General features: G+C 44.1%; 1 protein-coding gene across 1 annotated transcript; it reads left to right on the top strand.

Moving 5' to 3' along the window:
- Positions 1-8,730: 8,730 nt before the first annotated feature.
- LOC110492140 (5'-nucleotidase domain-containing protein 2) lies at positions 8,731-25,096 on the top strand. Its single transcript, XM_021566186.2, has 14 exons — positions 8,731-9,287; positions 13,178-13,362; positions 13,491-13,565; positions 13,658-13,713; positions 13,790-13,883; positions 16,168-16,296; positions 16,810-16,870; positions 16,983-17,085; positions 17,545-17,646; positions 17,735-17,816; positions 17,904-17,990; positions 23,807-23,947; positions 24,121-24,185; positions 24,330-25,096. The coding sequence occupies exons 1-14, from the start codon at positions 8,930-8,932 to the stop codon at positions 24,589-24,591; spliced, it is 1,800 nt and encodes a 599-aa protein (XP_021421861.2). The 5' UTR covers positions 8,731-8,929; the 3' UTR covers positions 24,592-25,096.
- Positions 25,097-25,186: the final 90 nt, after the last annotated feature.

Consider the following 25,186-nt stretch of genomic DNA (forward strand, 5'->3'; position numbering starts at 1 on the left):
TGGAGATGTTGTTACCTACCCTCACTACCTGGAGGCGGCCCGTCAGGAAGTCCAGTACCCAGTTGCACAGGCCGGGGTCAAGACCCAGGGTCTCTTGATGTTGAGTTTGGAGGGTACTATGGTGTTAAATGCTAGGCTGTAGTCGATAAACAGCATTCTCACATAGGTATTCCTCTTGTCCAGATGGGTTAGGGCAGTGTGGTTGCAATTGTGTCGTCTGTGGACCTATTGGTAAGCAAATTGGAGTGGGTCTAGAGTGTCAGGTAGGGTGGAGGTGATATGGTCCTTGACTAGTCTCTCAAAGCACTTCATGATGACGGAAGTGAGTGCTACGGGGGCGGTAGTCGTTTAGCTCCGTTACCTTACCTTTCTTGGGAACAGGAACAATGGTGGCCATCTTGAAGCATGTGGGAACAGCAGACTGGGATAAGGATTGATTGAATATGTCTGTAAACACACTGCGCATGCTCTGAGGACGCGGCTGGGGATGCTGTCTGGGCCTGCAGCCTTGCGAGAGTTAACACGTTTAAATGTTTTACTCACTTCGGCTGCAGTGAAGGAGAGTCCATAGGTTTTGGTAGCGGGCCGTGTCAGTGGCACTGTATTGTCCTCAAAGCGAGCAAAGAAGCTGTTTAGTCTTGTCTGGGAGCAAGACATCCTGGTCCGCGACGGGGCTGGTTTTCTTTTTGTAATCCGTGATTTACTGTAGACCCTGCCACATACCTCTTGTGTCTGAGCTGTTGAATTGCGACTCTACTTTGTCTCTATACTGACACTTAGCTTGTTTGATTACCTTACGGAGGGAATAGCTACACTGTTTGTATTCGGTCATGTTTTAGGTCACCTTGCCCTGGTTAAAAGCAGTGGTTCGTGTTTGACTATGATTGGTGTTAAAACAATTGTAATTAAATGTAATCATACTCTACCTTAACCACAATGTATTTAAAAATGCATTGGTTTGTTATGAAAAAGAATGCTATTAATCATTTGCATATAAAAACCTTTTTAATGTATATAAACAGTACATATAAGTCTGACCATTCAAAATGAATACAGAATCAAAATGAATCTGAACAGCATAATATAATATTGCACCATATCAAAGAAAAATAAATAATGTGCCAAACTGCAGCATCCCACTTAAAACATTAACCTGGTCCCTCTTATCTCTCTTCTTTAGTGCCATGTTATAACCAGCAGCACACAGAAATGCTGACCAGATTTTGCTTTTATGTGAGATTTGCATTTAGAAAATGCAAGCTGCTTCACTTTCGAGAGGCTGATGCGGTTTCTTCTCAGTAATGATTTGTCCCATTTTCGAGAAGACCCTCTCAGAGGGAACGGATGTGGCCACTATGCAGTCTCCCTGTCATGACTTTAGTAAGCCGTGGGTAAACAGAGGCCTTGTTCTTCCACCAGCTCAGAGGATCTGCAGCTCCTCCAAATAGGACCGGACCTCCATCATGGCATCTGCTGAGGGATTCCTTCTTGCTGCATCCCCAGTTGCTCTCTTGTCAAACAGCAGACGTTTGTGGCACTACTGCTGGTGCTTCTGCTCTATCTGATCCCTCTTCTCCCTGTTGCCCTTGTGCCTGAGCCAGCTGACTGCTGGGGCTGTCCCTCCCTGCTGCTGAGGTTATTCTTTGAAGTGCCTCATCAATCTCTCTGGCATCACTGAAGGCTAACTTCTTAAACCTGGAGTCAAGTGCAGCGGTTTCTGATAGCACGTGATTATATTCCATTCTGTTGAACTTTCTGTCCATTGATGAGCATAGGGTGTCCATCAACACTGTCACGTGTCCTGTGGTTACATTTGCTTCTCTCTGACGGCTGGCTGTGATTGGCTGCAGACCCTTACACAGGAGTATCATTTTTGAGGCTGTCACATAGCTGAAAAGAGAGAACAGTAACTTATTAGTTCAGGTTCATGTTTTCTCTACTGATACTACATTCTCATCTACTGCTCATGTACATATATAATACTGGATTAAATAATGTAGTAATAACTGCTTACTGTACCTCTCTCCACTGATCTCCACAGTGACCTGCTCAAAGGGTTCCAGGACTCTGCACACCTCCTCCACCACCTCCCATTCCTCTTGGGTCAGAGCATCAACAGGTGCATTGACAATGGCCAGGGTAGAGATGATGGCATCCTTTGACTCAAACCACTTCAACATATAAAATGTTGAATTCCACCTTGTAGTGCAGTCTTTTTTAGGCCTCAGCTCAGGCATCCCCATCTGGCGTTGTGTAGACTTTAGTTTTTCTGCACCTACTGTGCTCCTGTGGAAGTATTCCACAGCTGCTTTCACTTTGTCCACAGTGGGCTTCATCACCTTCAGAGCATCTCTTACAATCAGGTTGATTGTGTGGGCAAGACATGGATGATGGGTCCATTTTAAAATGTTTGTGGCTTTGGTTATGTTAGCTGCATTGTCCCTAACACAAGACCACTTTTCCATCTACTTGCCATCCTCTGGCCACTCTCAACAGTTCCTCTGCCAAGTTCTCTGAGGTGTGTCTGTTGCTGAACTCAAAGCAGTCCAGAAGACAGCTAGACATCGAAAAATCTTCAATGAAGTGACATGTAACCGACATGTAAGAAGTGGTTACCCTTGATGTCCAGCAGTCAGTGGTAAGGCAAACTGCAGTAGCTTTTTGGACACTTTCCCGCACTGAAGCCTGTGTGCTCTCGTACAGTTGTGAAATAAGGGATTTTGAAAGGGTTTTCCTGCTTGGAATTGTGTACATTGGATTCAGACTATTACTATAATTTCTAAAAACTCTGTCCTCCACAATCGAAAATGGCTGGAAATCAGTGGCAATCATTTTAGCCAATGCAAACTCAATTTGGCCTTGTTTTGCTACAGACATAGACGTTTGGCATGAACTGGTCCATAGAAGACTGCGTTGCTGTGGGTCGCGGAGTAGGCCTACTTGACTGAGTGGATACATCTCCACGAGTGGAGGTGCTGGCTCCACCACTATCACTTACAGGCCCACTTGTTTTTTCGAAGCTCTGCTACAGCTAGCTTCACAGTTTGGTTCACAGTTCCCATATGACGGTGTATGTTGTGTGTAGAATTGGTTTTATATGAGATTTGATTTTGGCAGATTCTACACTGTGCTTTTAACATTGTCTACATTATTAAAATGCATCCACATGCTACTGTGCTGCCGACACATTTTCCAGCTGTTGTTTTCGCAGCTGTCCTTCCTCTCTCTCCTTGGCTGCTAAGTGTGTGACTGTGAGTGAGTTGGCTCGGCTCTCCCTCACGCATCTTTGGTTCATTGGTTGACACTGCGTTTCTGATTGACAGGAACAACAGGTGAGGCTGTTAGTCTGAGCAGACAGTCAGAACGAATGTGTGCGCTTGAGCAATTAGGCCTATATTTTTTTTTCGTTCTTTGAATTAGTTAATTCTATTCATTTAAATCTTTTGATTATTCATATCTTAATTTCTTAAACACAGTTGAAGTTGGAAGTTTATATACACTTAGGTTGGTATCATTAAATTGTTTTTCAACCACTCCACAAATGTATTGTTAACAAACTATAGTTTTGGCAAGTCAGTTAGGATATCTACTTTGTGCATGACACAAGTAATATTTCCAACAATTGATTACAGACAGATTATTTCATTTATAATTCACTGTATCACAATTCCATTGGGTCAGAAGTTTACATACACTAAGTTGACTGTGCCTTTAACAGCTTGGAAAATTACAGAAAATGATGTCATGGCTTTAGAAGCTTCCGATAGGCTAATTGACGTAATTTGAGTCAATTGGAGGTGTACCTGTGAATGTACACTGCTCAAAAAGGGAACACTAAAATAACACATCCTAGATCTGAATGAATGAAATATTCTTATTAAATACTTTTTTCTTTACGTAGTTGAATGTGCTGACAACAAAATCACACTAAAATTATCAATGGAAATCAAATGTATCAACCCATGGAGGTCTGGATTTGGATAAAAGTGGAAATAAAAATTAAAGTGGAAAACCACACTACAGGCTGGTCCAACTTTGATATAATGTCCTTAAAACAAGTCAAAATGAGGCTCAGTAGTGTGTGTGGCCTCCACGTGCCTGTATGACCTCCCTACAACGCCTGGGCATGCTCCTGATGAGGTGGCGGATGGTCTCCTGAGGGATCTCCTCCCAGACCTGGACTAAAGCATCCGCCAACTCCTGGACAGTCTGTGGTGCAACGTGGCGTTGGTGGATGGAGTGAGACATGATGTCCCAGATGTGCTCAATTGGATTCAGGTCTGGGGAACAGGCGGGCCAGTCCATAGCATCAATGCCTTCCTCTTGCAGGAACTGCTGACACACTCCAGCCACATGAGGTCTAGCATTGTCTTGCATTAGGAGGAACCCAGGGCCAACCGCACCAGCATATGGTCTCACAAGGGGTCTGAGGATCTCATCTCGGTACCTAATGGCAGTCAGGCTACCTCTGGCGAGCACATGGAGGGCTGTGCGGCCCCCCAAAGAAATGCCACCCCACACCATGACTGACCCACTGCCAAACCGGTCATGCTGGAGGATGTTGCAGGCAGCAGAACATTCTCCACAGCATCTCCAGACTCTGTCACATCTGTCACATGTGCTCAGTGTGAACCTGCTTTCATCTGTGAAGAGCACAGGGCGCCAGTGGCGAATTTTCCAATCTTGGTGTTCTCTGGCAAATGCCAAATGTCCTGCACGGTGTTGGGCTGTAAGCACAGAGCATGTGCCTCCATGCTCTGGACACTACGCTGACAGACACAGCAAACCTTCTTGCCACAGCTCACATTGATGTGCCATCCTGGATGAGCTGCACTACCTGAGCCACTTGTGTGGGTTGTAGACTCCATCTCATGCTACCACTAGAGTGAAAGCACCGCCAGCATTCAAAAGTGACCAAAACATCAGCCAGGAAGCATAGGAACTGAGAAGTGTTCTGTGGTCACCACCTGTAGAACCACTCCTTTATTGGGGGTGTCTTGCTAATTGCCTATCATTTCCACCTGTTGTCTATTCCATTTGCACAACAGCATGTGAAATTTATTGTAAATCAGTTGAGTTGTTGAGCAGTGTATTTGAAGGCCTACCTTCAAACTCAGTGCCTCTTTGCTTGACATCATCATGGGAAAATCTAAAGAAATCTAAAGACCTCAGAAAAAAATGGTAGAACTCCACAAGTCTGGTTCATCCTTGGGAGCAATTTCCAAACGCCTGAAGGTACCACGTTCATCTGTACACACAATAGTACGCAAGTATAAACACCATGGGACCACGCAGCCGTCATACCGCTCAGGAAGGAGATGCGTTCTGTCTCCTAGAGATGAACGTACTTTGGTGCGAAAAGTGCAAATCAATCCCAGAACAACAGCAATGGACCTTGTGAAGGTGCTGGAGGAAACGGGTACAAAAGTATCTATATCCACAGTAAAACGAGTCCTATGTCGACATAAACTGGAAGGCCGCTCAGCAAGGAAGAAGCCACTGCTCCAAAACTGCCGTAAAAAAGCCAGACTACGGTTTGCAACTGCACATGGGGACAAAGATCATACTTTTTGGAGAAATGTCCTCTGGTCTGATGAAACAAAAATAGAACTGTTTGGCCATAATGACCATCGTTACATTTTGAGGGAAAAGGGGGACGCTTGCAAGCCGAAGAACACCATCCTAACCGTGAAGCACGAGGGTGGCAGCATCATGTTGTGGGGGTGCTTAAGGACAGCAAAGTGAAGGTATTGGAGTGGCCATCACAAAGCCCTGACCTCAATCCTATAGACAATGTGTGGGCAGAACTGAAAAAGCGTGTACGAGCAAGGAGGCCTACAAATCTGACTCAGTTATACCAGCTCTGTCAGGAGGAATGGGCCAAAATCCACCCAACTTATTGTGGGAAGCTTGTGGAAGGCTACCCGAAATGTTTGACCCAAGTCAAACAATTTAAAGGCAATGCTACCAAATACTAATTGAGTGTATGTAAACTTCTGACCCACTGGGAATGTGATGAAAGAAATAAAAGCTGAAATAAATAATTCTCTCTACTATTATTCTGACATTTCACATTCTAAAATGAAGTGGTGATCCTAACTGACCAAAGACAGGGAATTTTTACTAGGATTAAATGTCAGGAATTGTGAAAAACTGAGTTTAAATGTATTTGGCTAAGGTGTATGTAAACTTCCGTCTTCAACTGCAGATTCGGCTCTGATATGCGAGCTGGCTCCCAATGTTCACCTACAAGAGCCGGCTCTTGGAACCCATCACTAGTCTCTTTCAAGGTCACCCAAGTTGAGGTTCAAATCTAAGGTGTCAACGAAAGCGAATCTTAATCAAACCTTTTTATTTATTTTTTAATTCACCTTTATTTAACCAGGTAGGCAAGTTGAGTACAGGTTCTCAGTTACAATTGCGACCTGGCCAAGATAAAGCAAAGCAGTTCGACACGTACAACAACACAGAGTTACACATGGAGTAAAACAAACATACAGTCAATAATACAGTAGAAAAATAAGTCTATATACAATGTGAGCAAATGAGGTGAGATAAGGGAGGCAAAAAAAGGCCATGGTGGCGAAGTAAATACAATATAGCAAGTAAAAGTAGATTTGCAGTGGAAGAATGTGCAAGGTAGAGATAGAAGTAATGGGGTGCAAAGGAGCTAAATAAATTAATAAATACAGTAGGGGAAGAGTTGTTGTTTGGGCTAAATTATAGATGGGCTATTACAGGTGCAGTAATCTGTGAGCTGCTCTGACAGCTGGTGCTTAAAGCTAGTGAGGGAGATAAGTGTTTCCAGTTTCAGAGATTTTTGTAGTTCGTTCCAGTCATTAGCAGCAGAGAACTGGAAGGAGAGGCGGCCAAAGGAAGAATTGGTTTTGGGGGTGACCAGAGAGATATACCTGCTGGAGCGCATGCATGCGCATGGGTGCTGCTATGGTGACCAGCGAGCTGAGATAAGGGGGGACTCTACCTAACAGGGTCTTATAGATGACCTGGAGCCAGTGGGTTTGGCAACGAGTATGAAGCGAGGGCAAGCCAATGAGAGCGTACAGGTCGCAGTGGTGGGTAGTATATTGGGCTTTGGTGACAAAACAGATAGCACTGTGATAGACTGCATCCAATTTATTGAGTAGGGTATTGGAGGCTATTTTGTAAATTACATCGCCGAAGTTGAGGATCGGTAGGATGGTCCGTTTTACAAGGGTATATTTGGCAGCATGAGTGAAGGATGCTTGTTGCGAAATAGGAAGCCAATTCTAGATTTAACTTTGGATTGGAGATGTTTGATGTGAGTCTGGAAGGAGAGTTTACAGTCTAACCAGACACCTAAGTATTTGTAGTTGTCCACATATTCTAAGTCAGAACCGTCCAGAGTAGTGATGTTGGACGGGCGGGCGGGCAGGTGCAGGCAGCGATCTGTTGAAGAGCATGCATTTAGTTTTACTTGTATTTAAGAGCAATTGGAGGCCACAGAAGGAGAGTTGTATGGCATTGAAGCTCGTCTGGAGGGTTGTTAACACAGTGTCCAAAGTATGGCCAGAAGTATACAGAATGGTGTCGTCTGCGTAGTGATTGATCAGAGACTCACCAGCAGCAAGAGCGACATCATTGATGTATACAGGATCAGGATCAGGTACTGTATAGGCTATTAGCTAAAGTAAAGTAAAGCACGGCGAACTGGGAGCTGTTGACTGGGTATGTCGCCTACTGTGTGTAATGCTGAAGGCTTGATGCATGGCAAGATATAATAGTTGTGATGACTTGTTGAGTAGTTATAGATATCACTGAAAACCCCCTTTAGTAATAGTGGCTTTTGTTTGCATGGTGGTATTGTGAAAGTGGGGTGTAATTTGTCTTGATCGCCCAATGAGGCACTAGTCTTAATATTTATTCTTCCTTTTTCTTCAAGGAAGCAGATGTTCTTCTAAGGGACACCCTAGAGGCAGCAAGGTGGTGCGAACGCCAAACATTTAAAAGCACTATTTCCCTCCCTAGTGTGTTGGGATGGATGGGTAATATCGCATTACAACCCTTAAAGAACTACGGTTGTATGATGGCCTGGAGGAACCATTCATGTTCTCGTTCCACTTAGAGAGACATTATGAGATGTTCTATGTGGAGGCAAAATTACTGTTTTTGCCTCTTTAGAGGAGCAGGAGGGAAGCCATTTTTGAGGAGTGGTCAAACCTTGTTTTTGTCTGCTGTGTTAATTGTTTCAATTGATAATTGTGTTGTTTAGTAAAGATGATGTAAAGTCACCCGAGTCTCTGATCTCTGTACTGGAGCTGGTATAACTTCATGTACAAAACACATTCAGCTTGTCAGTATGTCTATATGGTATAGTCTGTCTCCATTCTCATAAGGAAAGTAAATAGCATTATAAATCAGGATAGGTAGTAACTGTGTATATACGCTCAATGGAATAATATAATGACAAAGTTATAACATTTATCAACACAATTTGAACAGTATATGACATACATAACAAGTATGTTGTTCACTGCAACAATATCAGTAGCTTGTCTCAAATATAGCATGAAGCAAAAAGTGTTACAACACATGTGCTGGTACCACTTTATATAATATTTCTTACGATCTTCAAAAATGAAACACGTTTGTATTCAACGTGTGCCTTGCACGAAGGTGTGTGTTCGTATTCAGTGTCTGACTGTCAAGCCTCAGATGGACAAAAAAAAAGGTAGGCGGGGTCAAACGTTTGACTCCGCCTACATTGAGCCCTGCCCGAACTGCACACTGTAGTCAGGGGTACTTGGAGAGTGAGAAGTCAGGCCTTTCATGTCTGCATGCTATTTATTTTATGTAAGCAGGTACCAAGTTCATTCGTCAAGTTCCGTTAAAGCAATTGTAAACTCTACGGGTATATTTTTACGCATTGGTTTCGCAGTTTTTTCTTAGAATGGCCTGCAAAAAAGTGGGTTCTACACTGGGCCGTGCATTGTGGCAAAACGGTAGCAGGACACCACCCCTTTCAAGATCTTCGAAAATTATAAACTTTTCAACAAGCAGGGAATTGAAAAGTGAAGAGAAGAAATGTAAAGATCAAAGCTGTGAATCCAATTGCAGGTCGGCGGCGATGCCTTTACCTGCCGCTTGCTCCTCTACACCTGCCGCTCAAAGACATCAGGTTGGGGGCAAGAAGGGTCCCGAGGAGCCGTTGACAGTGCCTGGACGATCGTACTCCTCCACTGCCCCAAAAGCAGATCATAGGACATACTTATGGGCACGTTATAATGAGATGAAACGGCTTGTGCACGGTAAGTAGTAGACTGACCTCACAGTCGTCCTTTGTCATATTTCCTCCCCCAAACCTACTGCAAATTGAGAAATAATGTGACTAAACTGAATAACAATAAGAAAGTATACTATGAAACAAATACATTATATAAAGAATGATAGCAAAAAGCCTTGGAGCACCTTAAATGAAATTTTGGGCAAAAAGTCAAATTCTGCTCCATCATTCATTGAATCAGGTGGCTCATTCATTACGAAACCTACTTATATTGCCAATTACTTTAATAATTTGGCGAGGTATAGCAAATTTATGCATGACATGACAGCAACAAACGCTGACACTACACATCCAAGTATAACTGATGAAATTATGAAAGAGAAGCATTGTAATTTTGAATTCTGTAAACTGAGTGTGGAGGAGGTGAAAGAAATGTCTATCAACAATGACAAGCCACCTGGGTCTGACAACTTGGATGGAAAATTACTGAGGATAACGGACGATATTGCCACTCCTGTTTGTCATATCTTCAATTTAAGCCTACAAGAAAGTGTGTGCCCTCTGGCCTGGAGGGAAGCAAAAGTAATTCTGCTACCCAAGAATAGTAAAGCCCCCTTTACTGGCTCAAATAGCCGACCAATCAACCCTTAGTAAACTTTTTTCTTAAAATGCTATTTTACTGTAAACAAATTGACAACAAACTATCAGCATTGCTTTTGGGAAGGACATTCAACAAATGACTGATGATTGGCTGAGAGAAAATGATGATAACAAGATTGTTGGAGCTGTTTTGTTAGACCTCAGTGCGGCTTTTGACATACATTACCGATCATAGTCGGCTGATGGAAAAAACATTTTTGTGTTATGGCTTTACACCCCCTGCTATATTGTGGATAAAGAGTTACCTGTCTAACAGAACACAGAGGGTGTTCTTTAATGGAGGCCTCTCCAACACAATCCAGGTAGAATCAAGAATTCCCCAGGGCATCTTTCTAGGCCCCTTACTTTTCTCAATCTTTACTAATGACATGCCAGTGTGTCCATGTATGCGAGTGACTCAACACTATACACGTCAGCTACTACAGCGAATTAAATCACTGCAACACTTAACAAAGAGCTGCAGTTAGTTTCAGAATGGGTGGCAAAGAATAAGTTAGTCCTAAATATAAAAAAATATATATAAAAGCATTGTATTTGGGACAAATCATTCACTAAACCATAAACCTCAACTAAATCATGTTGAAATTGAGAAAGCTGAGGTGACTAAACTGCATGGAGTAACCCTGGATTGTAAACTGTCATGGTCAAAACATGTTGATACAACAGTAGCTAAGATGGAGAGAAGTCTGTCCATAATAAAGCGATGCTCTGCCTTTTTAACAACACTATCAACAAGGCAGGTCCTACAGGCCCTAGTTTTGTCACACCTACTGTTCAGTTGTGTGGTCAGTTGCCACAGAGAGACCTCGGAAAATTACAATTGGCTCAGAACAGGGCAGCACGGCTGGCCCTTAAATGTACACAGAGAGCTAACATTAATAATATGCATGTAGATTTGTCATGGCTCAAAGTGGAGGAGAGATTGACTTAATCACTATTTGTTTTTTTAAGAAGTGTTGACAAGCTGAATGCACCAAGCTGTCTGTTTAAACTACCAGCACACAGTTCGAACACCCATGCACACCCCACAAGACATGCCACCAGAGGTCTCTTCACAATCCACAAGTCCAGAACAGACTATGGGAGGCACACAGTACTACATAGAGCCATGACTACATAGAACTCTATTCCACATCAGGTAACTGATGCGAGCAGTAGAATCAGATATAAAAAAACATGAAAATACACCTTATGGAACAGTGGGGACTGTGAAGAGACACTCAGGCACAAATACACATGATAAGACACGCACTCTACAAACACGTACACATGGATGTTGTATTGTAGATACGTGGTAGGAGAGTAGTGGCCTGAGGGAACACACTTAATGTGTTGTGAAAAGTGTTAGGAAATGTAATATTTTAAATTATATGTAACTGCCTTAATGTTGCTGGACCCCAGGAAGAGTAGCTGCTGCCTTGGCAGGAACTAATGGGGACCCATAATAAACCCCAGGAAGAGTAGCTGCTGCCTTGGCAGGAGCCAATGGGGATCCTTAATAAATACAACATACAAATAAGCTCAATGTCAGCACGGTAAACTTCAAAGGATTCCCATAATTTGTGATGTGCGGACACTTATAGTGATGGGTGCTGATGGGGAGTGATTCAGTACTACTCCCCATCTGCTGCTGATGGTCTTGTCATGTCCTGGTTGAAGACATTACCGTATGCACAGGGATTATATGAGTTCATCCTCTTCTAGACCAGTGCTGTAACAGTTCATCCCTTCCCTAGGTTTGAAAGTGGGTCAAGCATGACAGCTGGATGGCAATCCTGTCATTGGTCTTGTTTTGAAAAAATGAAAGTGAGACAAATTGTTGTAGCCAACATACTCTATAATTCTACAGGCTATATTCAAAAAACGATCTCAGAACCAATCCCAAACCCCTACAGGACAGGCCATGGTCTCTGACACACTCTTTCTCATTTACCCACTAGCCACACGATTGCATATTCTGATTCATTATCTACTCCTTCTTTAGATTGTCATCATTATGTCAGCACACAAACACATGGCCATAACCTCCACTATAAAGACATAAGAAGGATCGTACTTGGTAATGTAGGTAGAGGCAGAGTTAGAGGAGAGACACAACTCTTGAGAATGAGGTTACAAGCTAGATATGGTCAATCTATCACGTTGAAGGCCAGCTGCCGTCACTTGTCTCATCCAAAAGACCTTGGCCCACTTATCTGTCATAGACAGCTAAAAATGAAACACGGTAGCGTCGTCATATTCCAGGGATTTAGTGATAGATTGGGAAACCGTTGGTGATCCTCTTTTTAATCTGAGTCTGTGTGTTTGCTGTGTGGCTGTTACGATTGTTCTGGAAGAACCGGGTTGTAAACACGCAGAGCAATCACAAATAGACACTGACCATGTTTCCATAAAATATTTTTTTGCGAGAGGGCTAGAGATTCAATCAATTATGATAAACTTCACTGGGTGGTGAAAGTGCACGGTGATGAGCTTGACGCTCCTTTCCAATAAATATCGAGGGTCTTATTCTGGTGACATGATAATCGATGTTTGGCAGCAGTTTGACAAATAAAAATAGTCTCGCTCTTTTGTCCATAATAATAATCTCATCATGTAGGCTATCTGTGCGCTGTAGCCAACAAAGCGCAGATAGCGCTGTTGGTTAGAGCGAACGTGCCAATACCAGACTGGGCACATTCGCTATAAAACATTGTGAGAAAACCATCCGTAGAGTTGAAAAGTCGATGGAAACCCATTTAACTTGTATTTCTTTATTCGTTCCATGGGAATCTTCCCTCAAAAGGTATTTGCATGTGCGCTAGGCCTAGGTCATCACACACAGCCTTTTATTTGCAACAAGTCATTTTGATGGAAATAGGCATATTGTGTTTATGCTGATTTTAGAATATTCACATGAAAATCAGGGATTTTGCTAAATCTTTATGTCCAGTGATTTAGATTATAAACACATTTGGCTGTGTGTGTGTGTGTGTGTGCTCCGCAAAAGTTAATTTGCCTCTAAATCCTGTTCAGTGTTTCACATTTTTTACCCCCTATGAATTCCCTGTAATCCTGTTGTTGCTTGCCTCACTAAGCTCAGTACTTTGCTTCAGGTACAGTGCACTCCTGCTGTGCAATTGGCATCATCTAAAAAAAACATTAGAACTTAACATTGAAGTCCCAAATGGTGTAAAGCTGTAGTTATAAACATAGTATCGGTCTATTATGTTGTCTCTCTATTACAATGTATGTCTCTGTGCTGTCTCTTTCCAGACCTGATCCCACCAAGTGTGTGTAACCTGCTCAACTCCTCCACTATCTACGCCAACAACGAGGTCAGCCTAGCGGAGGTGGACATCTATGGGTTTGACTATGACTACACCCTGGCCCTCTACTCGGATGCCCTCAACACTATGATCTACAACACTGCCCGAGACTTCCTCATCGAGCACTTCAAGGTGTGTGTTCTCTAACTAACCCGCCAATAGACTAGCACATATTGTATATTCAGTTCTCCTGATAATTCCATGTATGAGAACAGTTGTGGGCCCTTCTAATCTGAGCATCTTCTGCTGTTGTTTGACAGTACCCTGAAGGTATCCGCAAATATGACTACATCCCCAACTTTGCTGCACGGGGTCTTCACTATGATATTCAAAAGGTAAACCCCATGAAGCAGTTCTGCCCCTCTTTTAAACATCCAATCTCAAGGTGCAGTGCGTTTACAGTACTATATGTTTTGTCTTCCCACAGGGCCTCCTGATGAAGATAGATGCTTTCCATTACATTCAGCTGGGGACTGTGTATCGGTGAGTTTTGTTTATGGGTTGGTGAATAACACTCTGCAATGTCAGTCAGTGCACTAAAACTGTGTTGACACTATAGGGGGCTGAACCCAGTTCCAGATGAGGAGGTCCTGAGGCTCTATGGGGGGACGCACCATGTCCCCCTGCAACAGGTCAGCGGCTTCTATGGAAAGGTCAGTGTCCTTGAAGAATATATTACCTCTGGAGTTGCCTGTTAAAATATTCACTCTGAGTCCATTGACAGGATCAAGGTATTTTGTTTTAATCTGCCGCCAACAGTTATGAGGACAGGTCCTTAAAATGACATTACCTTTAGACGCATACAAAGCTCTCCCTCGCCCTCCATTTGGCAAATGTGACCATAACTCTATCCTCCTGATTTCCGGGAAGCTTAAATGAAATCCCGCTTTGCACTCCGACGAACCATCAATCAGGCAAAGCGTCAATAAAGGACTAAGATCGAATCATACTACACCGGCTCCGACGCTCGTCGGATGTTGAAGGGCTTGCAAACTAATACAGACTACAAAGGGAAGAACAGCCGAGAGCTGCCCAGTGACACGAGCCTATCAGACGAGCTAAATAACTTATATGCTCGCTTCGAGGCAAGTAACACCGAAACATGCAGGAGAGCATCAGCTGTTCCGGATGACTGTGATCACGCTCTCCGCAGCCGATGTGAGTAAGACTTTTAAACAGGTCAACATTCACAATGCAGCTGGGCCAGACGGATTACCAGGACATGTACTCCGAGCATGCGCTGACCAACTGGCAAGTGTCTTCACTGACATTTGCCAGTAATATCAACATGTTTCAAGCAGACCACCGTAGTCCCTGCCTAAATGACTACTGACCAGAAACACTCACATCTGTAGCCATGAAATGCTTTGAAAGGCTGGTCATGTATCACATCAACACCATTATCCCAGAAACCCTAGACCCACTCCAATTTGCATACCACACCAACAGATCCACAGATGATGCAATCTCAATTGTACTCCACACTGCCCTTTCCCACCTGGACAAAAGGAACAACTATGTGAGAATGCTATTCACTGACTACAGCTCAGCGTTCAACACCGTAGTGCCCTCAAAGCTCATCACTAAGCTAAGGACCCTGGGGCTAAACACCTCCCTCTGCAACTGGATGCTTGACTTCCTGATGGGCCGCCCCCAGGTGGTAAGGGTAGGTAACAACATATCCGCCACGCTGATCCTCAACACGGGGGCCCCTCAGGGGTGCGTGCTCAGTCCCCTCCTGTCCTCCCTGTTCACTCATGACTGCACGGCCAGGCACGACTCCAACACCCTCATTAAGTTTGCTGATGACACAACAGTGGTAGACCTGATCACCGACATTGATGAGACAACCTATAGGGAGGAGGTCAGAGACCTGATCGTGTGGTGCAAGGACAACAACCTCTCCCTCAACGTGATCAAGACAAAGGAGATGATTGTGGACTACATGAAAAGGAAGACCGAGCATTCAGTGATCACGTTGAGGGAGAGGTTGTTGTCCTGGCACCACACGATCAGGTCTCTGACCTCCTCCCTATAGGTTGTCTCATCAATGTCGTTGATCAGGCCTACCACTGTTGTGTCATCAGCAAACTTAATGAGGGTGTTGGAGTCGTGTGAATGCTCGGTCTTTCTTGAATTATTTGTTATTCTTACTTTTTTGTTGTTGTATTTTCTTAAAACTGCATTGTTGGTTAACGGCTTATAAGTAAGCATTTACTGTTGTAAATTGTATTGTTGTATTCGGCGCATGTGACTAATAAAATGTAATTTGATATAAGCATTGTATTTTGTAAGCTCGACTTTTGTCATTACTCTTTTAGCAACTGACAAGCAACATTTCACTAATCATCTAAAAGAGCTAATCTGCTACAGGATGTTAACGTTAAAGCCTTTTTGTAGTTTTTTTAAAATTACCGGTTATTATTTCACAAATCTTAATACATCTCTAGATGTGGTCTGACAGTCTGACTGTGGCATAGTGTTTGTTCATCAGGTTCAGTCTGTAGGGCCAGGGGCTTTGATGTTTTCACACAGGTTCACATTCTTTACATTCTTCTACATTGAATGCAGCACTGTGGAGGGAGCACACCATGCCTCCCCTGCCTTCTAATCTTCCATCACAAACATACGCCCACTACCCACAATCCTCTGGGTCTGGCACTGGGATCCCTGTCTTTATAAATTAGGGATTAGCTCTGTGTACAGGCCTTGCTCCCTGTGGACACTGGTTTCATTTTTTCCTCCATGGAAAGTAACTGGTTCTAAACATGGTGCCTCATTTGAGCTAGAAGCATTAGGTGGTAATATAATGTTTATAAATAAGTATTTCATGTACATTTTGAAACCGCATTTCTCTAATCACACCCAATTTAGAGTCATGGTAATACTGTATATTTTTTATAAGAATACAATAAGCAGCTGATTTATCATCCACAGGGACCCAAGGTTAAGCAGTTCATGGACATCTTCTCCATCCCAGAGATGACCCTCCTGGCTGTGGCCAATGATTTCTTCATCTCCAACGACATCGAGTACGATCCCGAGCACCTCTACAAAGACGTTTCAGTGAGTGTCTCAGCACACTCTCATGCCATTTATCACCTTGTGTAATGTTCTTTCCCTCCCTCTTGCTGGTTTTCCAAACCCTCTGCCAGGTTAATTTGACCGTTTGGACACAGTGGGGGGTTTCAGCACCAGGTTCAGATCTCTGTCCTCCTCCTAGAGAGAGGTTGCCAGGGATTCAGACATGTGGACTAATGAACAATAGCTGTTCTCATTCCATACTGGGGTCAAAGGGTTTAGCTTACAGTTTGTCCTTTTCAGATTCACTTTGTCTGCCAGAAGAAACAGACGTGATCTAGCTTTGACTTTATCCTCCCTCCTCCTTTTCGTAACCAAGCTCTTCTGCCTGTTAGACTGGGTTGGAGTAGAGAGTGTGATATTCAGAACCTGACTATATGCACTATGAGCATGTTGAATTTATCCTTATCTGTAGATACATGTTGTAACTGAATTTAAGTAGATTCATTGGCACTTGTTATTTGCATAATGCATAATGCATGTTATTTTTATCCTCAGGAAGCCATTGGAATGGTTCACATCAAAGGCTACATGTACAAATGGATCATGCAAGATCTGGGTGAGCGATGTTGGATTCTGTTTGTGGTCCAGTCAAATACCTTATTTTCAGAAGCCTGCAGAATGTTAAAGCTTGACATGTTGTTATTTTTCCCCTCATTTCCCATCCATAGAGAAGTACATTCTGGGAAGGGATGAGACGTATGCTGTTCTGCATCGCCTGGTCAGCCACGGGAAGAAACTGTTCCTCATCACCAACAGCCCCTTCAGCTTTGTGTGAGTTTCCATCTGAGGATGAAGACCCAGGGTCATGTTGGTTTGAATGACGTATTGATTGGTTGGTGAATCGACCACAGTTACGATGGATCGTGGAAGAGGATGAGTCATTCTCCTAATGTCAATGACTTGTTTTCATGGTTACCCAACATGATTGACAGAGGAAGCACAAACACTGACGTATCATTCAGTCAGAAAACTATTGACGAATGGGAAGAGTGGGCAGAAGCACTCACAGTCAGTCTGCACAGTATATTTTGGTGAATGGAATGAGCCACACCTCTGTTGCTTTCTCTGTAAGATTGGTAATGGCTGAAGTGGAACGGTATCAAATATATCAAGCACATAGTTCCCACGTGTTTGATGCCATTCCATTTGCTCCGTTCCAACCATTATTATGAGCTGTCCTTCCCTCAGCAGCCTCCTGTGGTCCAGTCACTCTGATATCTCTGATTGTAGGGATAAAGGCATGAGGTACATGGTTGGGAAGGACTGGAGGGACTTCTTTGATGTGGTCATCGTTCAGGCAGACAAACCACACTTCTTCAATGACTGTGTCAAGTGAGTATGGAGTGTTCTTGTTGACCAGGTTGTCATGTGTTTATTGGGACCATATTCAATTTGCTCGCCAATGTTGCCCCTTTTACAGACCATTTAGACGCCTGGATGGAAATGGTGACCTCCAGTGGGACAAAATAAACAGTCTGGACAAAGGACAGATCTACAAACAAGTGTGTACACCTTCAATATTAAACTACAATGCTCATGACCTCATTTCCCCCTTAACAGAATACTGAGGCATTTAGTTTGTGTTTCAGGGAAACCTGTACGACTTCCTGAGGCTGACAGGCTGGAGAGGGTCCAGTGTGCTATACTTTGGAGACCATCTCTACAGTGACTTGGCTGTGAGTGACTATTTTATCACTATGATTGAAAAATATGGTTTGGTTACAAAATCAAAGGACCATTCAAATAGATAGAAAACTCAGTTTCCAGGTTGGTAGTAACCACTACAGCAATGTCCATCCAAAACAATGAGGAGACAGTATTTCCAGTTTAGTTTTTTTTTAATGGACAGAAAACAAACACACACACACACACACACACACACACACACACACACACACACACACACACACACACACACACAGTCTGACCACAAATTGAAAACACTAACAAATAGCTAATGCTACTAGGCATACTAATGCATTCTCAATGTAAATGCTAAAGCTAGCACTAATGCTGGCGGGAGCGCGAGCTAGCTAACAAACTCAACATAAATATCAAAATACAACAACAGGAAATACTTAGCTCCAAAACCGACATTAAGATCTTAAGGCGCTTACATTTGAGATGCATGCATAATAAAATGTTAGATAGCAAGGACATTGTCCACAATAGGAAAAAGGTTGCTGAGTGAAAAAGGTGATGCTTGTCAGGATGGAAAGCCATGTTATCTGGCTTATGCCCTGCCATGCTAGGGGTCCTAAATGAATTAACCTGAAGTCTTGGCAATAGAGGCTGCTGATTGGTTAATATAAGAATGACTGGGGTGACCTTGGTCAAAAAGAAAACTAAAGGTGGTTAAGGTCTGAAAACTGCCTGACTAAACTAACCAGAAGGGAGTGCTACAAAGCTGGCCGTTTTTTCATCCGCCCCCAAATGTGTTGAACGAATTTGCTTCAACTGACATGCCAGCTAAGGGTCAGTAGCTTCTTGAGGAAGGGTGGACAGCTGGATAAGCCGAGCGACAGTGTCACATTCTGACCTTAGTTTATTTTTTATGTCTTTGTGTTGGTCAGGGCGTGAGTTGGGGTGGGTTGTCTATGTTCCTTTTTCTATGTTATATTTTCTATGTGTTTGGCCTAGTATGGTTCTCAATCAGAGGCAGGTGTCGTTCGTTGTCTCTGATTGAGAATCATACTTAGGTAGCCTTTTCCCACCTGTGTTTTGTGGGTGATTGTTTTCTGTCTGCACCAGACAGAACTGTTTCGGTTTCATTTTTCGTTCGCTTGTTGTTTTTGTATTTAAGTGTTCTGTTCTATTAAATATCATGAACACTTACCACGCTGCGTATTGGTCCGATCTCTCATACTCCTCGTCAGAGGAGGACGAATCCCGTTACAGACAGGCCTGACGTAGGTTCTGTCTTTGACTTGGATCTCCACTGTCCTCACTTTCCCGCCTGCTTCAGGGATAACTGACTTGACAGTTCCAATTTGCCAGAGCGCTCTAGAAGACTGATTGTCCACGATCATCACAACGCTCCCCACGGCAAGGTCTTCCTTACCCCTGTGCCACTTTTGGCTTTTGGCTCCCTTGAAATGTGTTCCTCAATTGGACAAGATCTCAAAAGGGCTTTCCTCTGCGAGTGATGAAGCATCTCAAAAGCATCAGGAACGAATTTGTATCTATGTTCGACAATAGATCCACCTGTACAGATGATGCCCTGTCTCTTTTCATTTCTTTAGCCAATCTTGATAATATACGGTCCAATGCATTCCACACCTGTAGTATAGAACGTCGGCTTGTAGAACCGCAGTTGGGCTGGAGGCAGGTCAGCCATCTTAGGTATATCTGTATGGCATCACCATGCTGGAAGCGACAGATAGCTGCCCCCCCCTCAGAATCCAGATCCCTCGAAGTAACTCGACAAACACCCTCTCTGCTTGTCTGCTTGTCATATTTCTTAATTAGTAGCCTTGTGACCGAATCACATCTCCGAAAGCCTTCAATTCGGATCTTTCCGGAGTCGTTGTTGTACTCTGGGGCCAGAGTCACCAGACGGCTGCTTGGAGGAACTGGCTTTACCTGCTTCTAGTAGGGAGAGGTCTTCTGGGAAACTCTGACTGGGCATGTCTGAGAACTTTGAGTTCGGCTTGCTTGAAGTTGTCAGCTGAGGATATTTTGGCACTACTGTCCGCCTCGTGTAGTGACTGCATTGTGGCTTCCACTAGCTCCTAAAAAGTGTTTTTACTGGGAAACATCAGGGAGAGACAACTTAATGTCCGCTGACAGGAGTCCATATCAAGTAAGCTTCCACAGCCCCTGTCAGGTCTTCTCAGCCAGGATGCCATAGGAAGGGAGGACATTGACTCCAATGATCATGTTCTGAGACGGTGTCTTGCCGCGTATGATGGCATCAGCTGGATTGCTCTCTGTGTCCACATAACGCCAGGCCTGGGCATCTGTGAGCTCCTCTATTTGTGCATGTCTTGTGCCCACAAGTACTTTGTACCTGCTGGAGTCTGACTGGAGCCAGGTTAAGACTGTTGTAGAATCCGATCAGTATGTGATGTCATGGATCTCCAGGGTGAGTTCTCTTCTGAGGGCCACTGCCAGCTGGGCACCGCTCGAGTCATGCCATTTTGGAGCCACTCTTGATATTGCTGCAAGGAATGCCACCTAGACCCGCCCATTGGCATCTTCAGTGCGGAGGTACGCGTCGGCACCATACGCATGCTCTGAAACATCACTGAAGACATGGACACTTCTTGTGCTGTCTGGGAGGTCCATCTTGGCAGTGTGACCTGAGGCACAAGTAAGCCATGCGTGGAGATTTTCAGGTAGATCTGGGTCATCCCAACCCCTTTTCTTGTCTCAGAGCCTCTGGACCATGGCCTTGGCCTGTGTGGTGTATGATGGAGGTCTTAGAAATAGACTTTGGGAAAGCCCACCTAGACCCGATATGCGGAAATACTGTGAGCGAGTGACAGGGAAAGCAGGGAGAATGGAGGAAGAGACAGCAGCCAACCAAGCTGACTCGTAATATAGTAAACTAATGGCTGCCATAGCTAGGTTATTTATCATCAAATATGATTATGTAGTACCTGTTTTGACTGCATCAAACCCGGGAGAAACTAGTTAAGCTAGCTAACGTTAGCTAGTTAGGCTAATTGAGGCTGCAGTGCATGCGCTTTCTCCTCCTACAGGTACAAATAACAACAGCAGAATATTAGGTAGCAGCCTACTTGTTGGCTCTTGGTCGTTGTAGCCTATCCTTCTCCTTTAACTTTTAATTCCGTCATTTTAATTTCATCTTCCATTGATTAGCCTAGATATCTCCTAACGTTTGCCACACACAGAGGCTCTATGACTGTAGCCTATTGCCGCTTTGATGACTTATAATTGGCCAACATCAAGCTACACACGCCACGCTACACTCTTGAGAAAAGCAAGAGCAGCAGCATTAATGATAACCTTTTTCTCTCTCCCTCTTTCTACTGCAGCTGTCACGTTCGGATCTGTACGGCCCCTTCCGGACAAGTCAGTTAAAATTATACATACCCGTGACAATCATATCATATCAGATCTGACCCAGACTAGTGACCATTTTTAGAATTCTGGATCCGGACCTACTCGGGACCTGGATCAGGTCTCAGGTATTCGGGTCCAGATGGATTCATGAAGACCTCTAGTGTATGGGATGATGAAGCTGAGTGGATCGTACTGGCTCGTACAGCTTTCTCCATATATTGTGCATGGTGGGCCCAGCTTTCTCCATGTGACCATGCTTGTAGACCAGAGTGTCAGACAGACATTGCCATCCTGGGTGAACCAGAGCTCACAAAGAAGTACTGAACAGGCAGTGCTTCTCCCATGACCTTTCCACCGGAGACTGGTACTGTACAGGCTTTGGCTTTGTCCTTTCTTTGCTCACCTCCGCGGAGGCTGGTGGTGGTCTTGGGGAAAGTCTTGTCTTTTCGCTGATCACTGCGTGAGCCAGGGTGGTCCCTGCCTTGGTCGCAGCTGAACTGCGTGCCATCTTCTTGCACTCTCACTGTCACTCCCTGGCAATAGAGAGGCTTTTTATTCTCTATTTTGGTTAGGCCAGGGTGTGACTAGGGTTGGCATTCTATGTTCTTTTTTCTATGTTTTTGCATTTCTTTGTTTTTGGCCGGGTATGGTTCTCAATCAGGGACAGCTGTCTGTCGTCTCTGATTGAGAACCATACTTTGGTAGCTCTTGCCCACATTTATTTTTTTATATTTTTTATTTCACCTTTATTTAACCAGGTAGGCTAGTTGAGAACAAGTTCTCATTTGCAACTGCGACCTGGCCAAGATAAAGCATAGCAGTGTGAGCAGACAACACAGAGTTACACATGGAGTAAACAATTAACAAGTCAATAACACAGTAGAAAAAAAAGGGGGGAGTCTATATACATTGTGTGCAAAAGGCATGAGGAGGTAGGCGAATAATTAAAATTTTGCAGATTAACACTGGAGTGATAAATGATCAGATGGTCATGTACAGGTAGAGATATTGGTGTGCAAAAGAGCAGAAAAGTAAATAAATAAAAACAGTATGGGGATGAGGTAGGTGAAAATGGGTGGGATATTTACCAATAGACTATGTACAGCTGCAGCGATCGGTTAGCTGCAAATTCAGGTGGTCAACAAGTATATGCTTCAAGTTTCAATCTGTTGCATCTACGGGCAGCACATTCTCGAGGGCTAACACCTGTGGGTCTTATTTGACGAAGTTGGGGATGTTAGGAGTTGGTTCCGGTAGGTGCGCTCCCAGCTGGGCGGAGAAGGTGTGCGGTAGCGGACTGGTGTGTGACAACGACGATCAGGTGAGTAGTCGCAGTGGCGGTGATCAGGTGAGGGCTGATGACAGCGATCAGGTGTAGGCTGACGATGGCGATCAGGTGTGGCTGACAGTGGGGTTCAGGTGTATGCTGACGGCTGTTAGGTATAGGCTGACAACAGTGGTCAGGTGTCGGGTGTCGGGTGACAGCGGCGGTCAGGTGTCGGCTGGCGATAGCGGCAGTCAGGTGTAGGCTGGCGATGGCGGCGGTCAGGTGTAGGTGATGGCTCACGACAGTGAGGATTTGATTGAGTTGATGATGACGATGATGACTGGTCTGGGTCGGGGAGCTCTCTGATCCTGAGTTCTTCAATGAGTTGTTCGTTCTTATGACGCTGCCTTTGTGACCTCGGTGTGTCCTCTCTGGTTGTCACCAGCTATGCCAGCTCAGGCTGACGTTGATCTTGATGACCTCGAGTCGGGGTGTGCCTGCTGTGGGGTGCTGGTGAGTTGGCAACCGATGAGAATGAGACTCCATCCTCAATGTTGCGACGCAGCCTGGGAGGTGAATTGAACTGCTGGATACTCATTGACGCAGATGAGGTTAGCTCTTCCTAATAATTCCATTATCTCACACCTCAACTTGTCACTCTCCTCTTCAGTTAGCTTCAGGCACGTTGTGAGCGTTCTGGAAGAAGAGCGGGTGCTTCTCTCATCTTTTGTAGGAGTTTAACTGCTGCAGGTCTGGTTGTGAGAGAAAGTAATTCCTCCCACAGCGACCTCTACTCGTGGTCCCTCGTTGGGGTGGTCTGTATGGTGTTCTCTTCCTTGACCCGTAGCTTACCTCAAAATCGACTAGACGATTTGGAGAGCGAGTCTGATGGAGGTGACGAATCATTACTTGTGGAAGTTGTTCTCTGGTGACTGCCATCCTTGGGCTTTAGCAGGTATTGCTTCCGGCTCATAAAGTCCATATTTTTCAATTATGATAATGATAAACTAGGAACCAATATACTACACACATATTGAACTCCTATAAACCCAATTATAACAATTATTAAATGTGTCTTCATGCTGCCTGCTGAGAGGTGAAACCCAAGCTCACTCTTTGGTGAACAAAATATTATATTGTATTATATTCTTTCACTCACTAATTAAACCTTGGAGCTGGTTTACTGTCTTTTACAAGGATCTGATGCTGCGTCATGGGTGGCGTACGGGAGCCATCGTGCCTGAGCTGGATCTGGAGACCAAGGTGGTGAACACAGAACAATATGCCCAGAGCCTCACATGGCTTCAGGCCCTCACAGGCCTGCTGGAACGCATGCAGGTACACTCCTCTGGGGAATAGACACTGGCATGTTTTCCCTTCTCCCCATATTGACATACATACAAGGTCTCTTTTGAATTCATTATTTGATAAGGAGCTGTATCTGTACATCTTAAGTAGGATTGTCAAGTTCTTCCCATACAGTAGCTGACTCTTGTCATGTCCTTTTGTAGATGCATCGGGATTCACAGTCTAGGGAGGTTCTGCAGGATTGGCTGAAGGAGAGAGAGGAGCTCAGGTTGGTCAGATGGATTTAGTGGTACTAATTGAGTACCTTTTTCTCTGGACATTGAAGTGATTAGGATTTCATATCTGCAGAGCCTGAAAATGACCCACTTGTATTTGTATTATCTCTTCCTCTCTTGTCCCTTTTTTATTACAGACTAAGAACAAAGAACCTCTTCAACCCCCAGTTCGGCAGCATCTTCCGCACCTGTCACAACCCCACCTACTTCTCCCGCCGCCTGTGTCGCTTCTCAGACGTCTACATGGCCTCCATCAGCTGCCTGCTGAACTACGACCTCTCCTACACCTTCTACCCCCGACGCACCCCTCTGCAGCACGAGGCGCCCCTGTGGATGGATCAGCTCTGCACTGGCTGCATGAAGACCCCCTTCCTAGAGGAGATGGCCCACATTCGCTGAGCCAACAATGGGTTCTCAGAACTGGGTTCTCAACATGGACATAAAAAAACAGACCACTAGGGGGAACTGTAGATTAAATACATTTAGGTTATTGCTCTTACTGTAAGTGAACACTGTGAGTATTTTCATGGCCTATATAGGAGTTACTCTGTGGCAGACCTGATGTAAATGAACTAATCATAGACACGAAATAATATGTTTGCACTTTATAAACCTCAATCACCCTTCATTGTACATTATTAGTTATTAACTAACGGGTAACACCCATCTCTGTGAGACTGGCACACAATACAGCTGGTTGCATTTGATGACCGGCATGCAAAGACAGACGAAGCATGTGCCCATAATGGACACTGTCTGTTCTATGGAGAAGACATAGCTAGTAATGTATGTTGTTCATTAGGTATGTTGAAAATACCGTAGCTGCTTTTAAAACCTGTTTTTGTGCCTGTATACATTCAATAGAGTATATGACCAAATTAAAATACATTTGTCACTGATCTAACACGAGGCGGCCAGTAGTTTCATTTGTCGTGATGTTGCATGTGTCGCCTATGATTGTTGAATGTCCATAAAATCGAATTATGCATCGTGA

Source organism: Oncorhynchus mykiss, chromosome 16, assembly GCF_013265735.2.
Source record: "Oncorhynchus mykiss isolate Arlee chromosome 16, USDA_OmykA_1.1, whole genome shotgun sequence".
NCBI lineage: Eukaryota > Metazoa > Chordata > Actinopteri > Salmoniformes > Salmonidae > Oncorhynchus > Oncorhynchus mykiss.

Bases quoted from the DNA above. Each gene is read 5' to 3' on its own strand.
- LOC110492140 (XM_021566186.2), top strand. From the start codon at position 8,930: ATGGCCTGCAAAAAAGTGGGTTCTACACTGGGCCGTGCATTGTGGCAA. The intron at 9,288-13,177 runs GTAAGTAGTAGA...GTCTCTTTCCAG, and splicing joins GATGAAACGGCTTGTGCACG to ACCTGATCCCACCAAGTGTG. The intron at 13,363-13,490 runs GTGTGTGTTCTC...GTTGTTTGACAG, and splicing joins TCCTCATCGAGCACTTCAAG to TACCCTGAAGGTATCCGCAA.